General features: G+C 40.9%; 1 protein-coding gene across 1 annotated transcript; it reads right to left on the reverse strand.

The window, feature by feature from the left end:
• Positions 1-1,277: 1,277 nt before the first annotated feature.
• On the reverse strand, positions 1,278-2,577 carry LOC107929826 (uncharacterized). Its single transcript, XM_016861342.1, has 3 exons — positions 2,494-2,577; positions 1,563-1,691; positions 1,278-1,466 (listed from the first exon to the last, which is right to left on the reverse strand). The coding sequence occupies exons 1-3, from the start codon at positions 2,575-2,577 to the stop codon at positions 1,278-1,280; spliced, it is 402 nt and encodes a 133-aa protein (XP_016716831.1).
• Positions 2,578-3,136: the final 559 nt, after the last annotated feature.

The following is a 3,136-nucleotide window of genomic DNA, read 5'->3' on the forward strand; positions in this document are numbered from 1 at the left end:
ACTACAGATTCCATTTGGGCTTTAGCCTACACAAATACAGTCTTAGATATAAATTAGGGCTTTGGCCCATTTCAGATACAATATGCTGTAACAGAAATTAGAATCCTACCCACCAGCCTTTACACACCATCTTCGTTCGTCCCTACACACCATGTGCGGTTAAAAACACCCACCCATCCCTACACACCATGTTGTATAAAATGCGGCACATAATCAAAATATTGCAGCTGAGCTACCAAATAACAGGCTTAAGAGCCTTTCAGAATGCTTCCTCCAAAAATCATCAGCCCCCTCAGATACGATGCAACATGCAACAAATGTCATGCTACTATGCAATTAACAGTCCATACATTCAAATTAATACTCATGCTCAGTACAGAAATTAGGCAGACAACTTATACATATAAGGGTCTAAGTAGTGCTTACCGACCTTACAGTAGGTCCACAGTCGACTTGGGCGACCCATCAAACCTTAGAGAACTTTTCAGAAAAATAGGCTCACTTGAACAATGGGAATTTCACACACTTGAAAAGTCAATTAAAGATCTCCAACCCTTTAATTATCTCAGAATACGTGTAGTCCACGAAGTACAATGGGATTGAAAGAAAAGAATCGGAAAAGGAAAAGATGAGGGAAAAATCAGAAGGAAATTTGGCAGCAAGAGGGAGGCACCAACACCAAAAAGAAAGGGAAAAAGAGTCTTTTTGGGGAAAAAGAAAGTGACCAGAAATCTATCAGATTACTCCTAACTACTTTCCACACACAAAATCCCTAATTTCTCTCCCTCAATTCCCACTACACATCCACTACTCAGAACCCCAGTTCAGCACAACTCTAGTCAAAATTAGGAACAAAAATACTATCCCTTGCTTACACAGAAATTTGAACACAGGACCTCTAGCACACCAACACTCTACTTAACCAATAGACCAGTAGGCCCATTCTGATATATTTTCACAAATAATTGAATAAAAGTATATTGGACAGAGATAGGGCTTTATTCATAAAATACCAAAATTTGCCAAAGCTAAGGCTTGAACTTGGGACCATTCAGACACACCTAGAACATTTAACCACTAAAGCAGATACATAGTTATGTCATAATTTCACAAAACCGAAATATAAATTTTGAAGTATTACAACTTTACCCCCCTAAAATAAAATTTTGGCCTCGAAATTTTCCTGATCAAAATAGATGAGTATACTACTGACGCATTGAATTCTCAAGCTCCCACTTGGCCTCCTCAGTGCTATGATTCTGCCACAGCACCTTCACTTAAGGGATAGACTTTTTTCGAAGGACCTTTACATTATGGTCAAGAATCCGAACCGGCTTCTCTTCAAATGTTAAGTCTAATCTAACCTCAATCTCCTCCACAGAGACAATGTGAGTAGGATCAGAGCGATAGCGCCTCAACATAGAGACATGGAATACATCATAAATGCGATCCCACTCCGGAGGTAGCTCCAATTGATAAGCGACAGGTCCCACACGTCTCAGAATTCGGTAAGGTCCAATAAACCTAGGGCTCAACTTGCCCTTACGGCCAAACCTCAGAACCTTATTCCATAGCGAGACTTTGAGAAATATGAAATCTCCAACAGAATACTCGATATCTTTCCTTTTTAGATCTGCATAGGACTTCTGCTTATCAGAAGCTGCTTTTAGATGATCCCAAATCAATCTAACCTTATCTTTTGTATCAGAAACCAACTCAGAACCCAGAACACGTCGTTCACCCAACTCAATTCGACATAAATGAGTGCGACACTTACGACCATACAGAGCCTTGTAAGGTGCCATCTGGATACTAGAATGGTAATTGTTATTATAAGCGAACTCCGCTAATGGAAGATGCTCCTCCCAACTGCCTCGGAAGTCAATAACACAACTCCTCAACATATCCTTCAATATCCGAATCACCCTCCAGATTGACCATTTGCTTGAGGATGGAAAGCAGTACTGAAGTCCAACCTTGAACCCAGAGCCTCATGAAGCATTTTTCAGAACCGAGACGTGAAGCGAGGATCCCTATCAGAAATGATTGAGACAGGTACCCCATGCAATCTCACTATTTTTGATATGTAGAGCTTAGCCAATTTCTGAAGAGAAAAGTCTGTCCTGATCGGGATGATGTGAGCAGACTTGGTCAATCGATCCACGGTAACCCAAACAGAGTCCTTTTTAGTGGGTTTTAGAGGTAACCGACTAACGAAGTCCATCGTTACTCGCTCCTATTTTCATAACGGAATCTTAACCGGCTACAACAAACTGGAAGGTAACTGATGCTCAGCCTTAACTTGCTAACAAGTCAAACAGCGAGCAAGGAAGTTGGTAACCTCACGCTTCAACCCTGGCCACCAGTATAACTCTCGAAAATCTTATTTTTGCCTCGATGCATAGCATAGGGACTACTATGCGCCTCCCTCAGAATTGATTGTATTAAATCTTCATCATTCGATATACAAATATGTCTACGGAAACAAAGTACCCCATTACTGTATACCCCCAAATCAGCGAAACTTTCATCATCGAAAAGGCTAAGTTGAGCGAAGATCGCTCTTAGATCAGTCATGGTCCTACGGCTCAACAAGTTGGAAACCACATTGGCTTTGCTAGTATAGTACTCAATGATACAATCATAATCCTTAAGCAGCTCCACTCATCTATGCTGCCTAAGATTCAACTCGTTCTGAGTGATGAGATACTTGAGCCTCTTATGATCAGTGTAGATAATACACTTCTCACCGTACAGATAGTGCCTCTAGATTTTCAAAGCAAAAACTACGACAGCCAGTTCCAAATCATGCATCGGATAGTTCGCTTCATGAGTTTTGAACTGACGAGATGTATATGCTACCACATTACCATCCTGTATCAACACACAACCCAAATCGACATGTGATGCATCACTGAATACCACGAAGTTTTTACTAGGCTCAGGTTGTATCAGAACATGAGCTTGAGTCAGAATAATCTTGAGCTTCTTGAAGCTCTTTTGCTGTACATCAATCCATATAAAAGGAACTCCCTTACGTAGAAGCTTAGTCAATGAAGCTGCGATCAATGAGAACCATTCTTTAAAGCGCCGATAATAACTCGCCAACCCTAAGAAGCTGCGGATCTCAGACACA

This window comes from Gossypium hirsutum, chromosome A06, assembly GCF_007990345.1.
Source record: "Gossypium hirsutum isolate 1008001.06 chromosome A06, Gossypium_hirsutum_v2.1, whole genome shotgun sequence".
Taxonomy (NCBI): domain Eukaryota; kingdom Viridiplantae; phylum Streptophyta; class Magnoliopsida; order Malvales; family Malvaceae; genus Gossypium; species Gossypium hirsutum.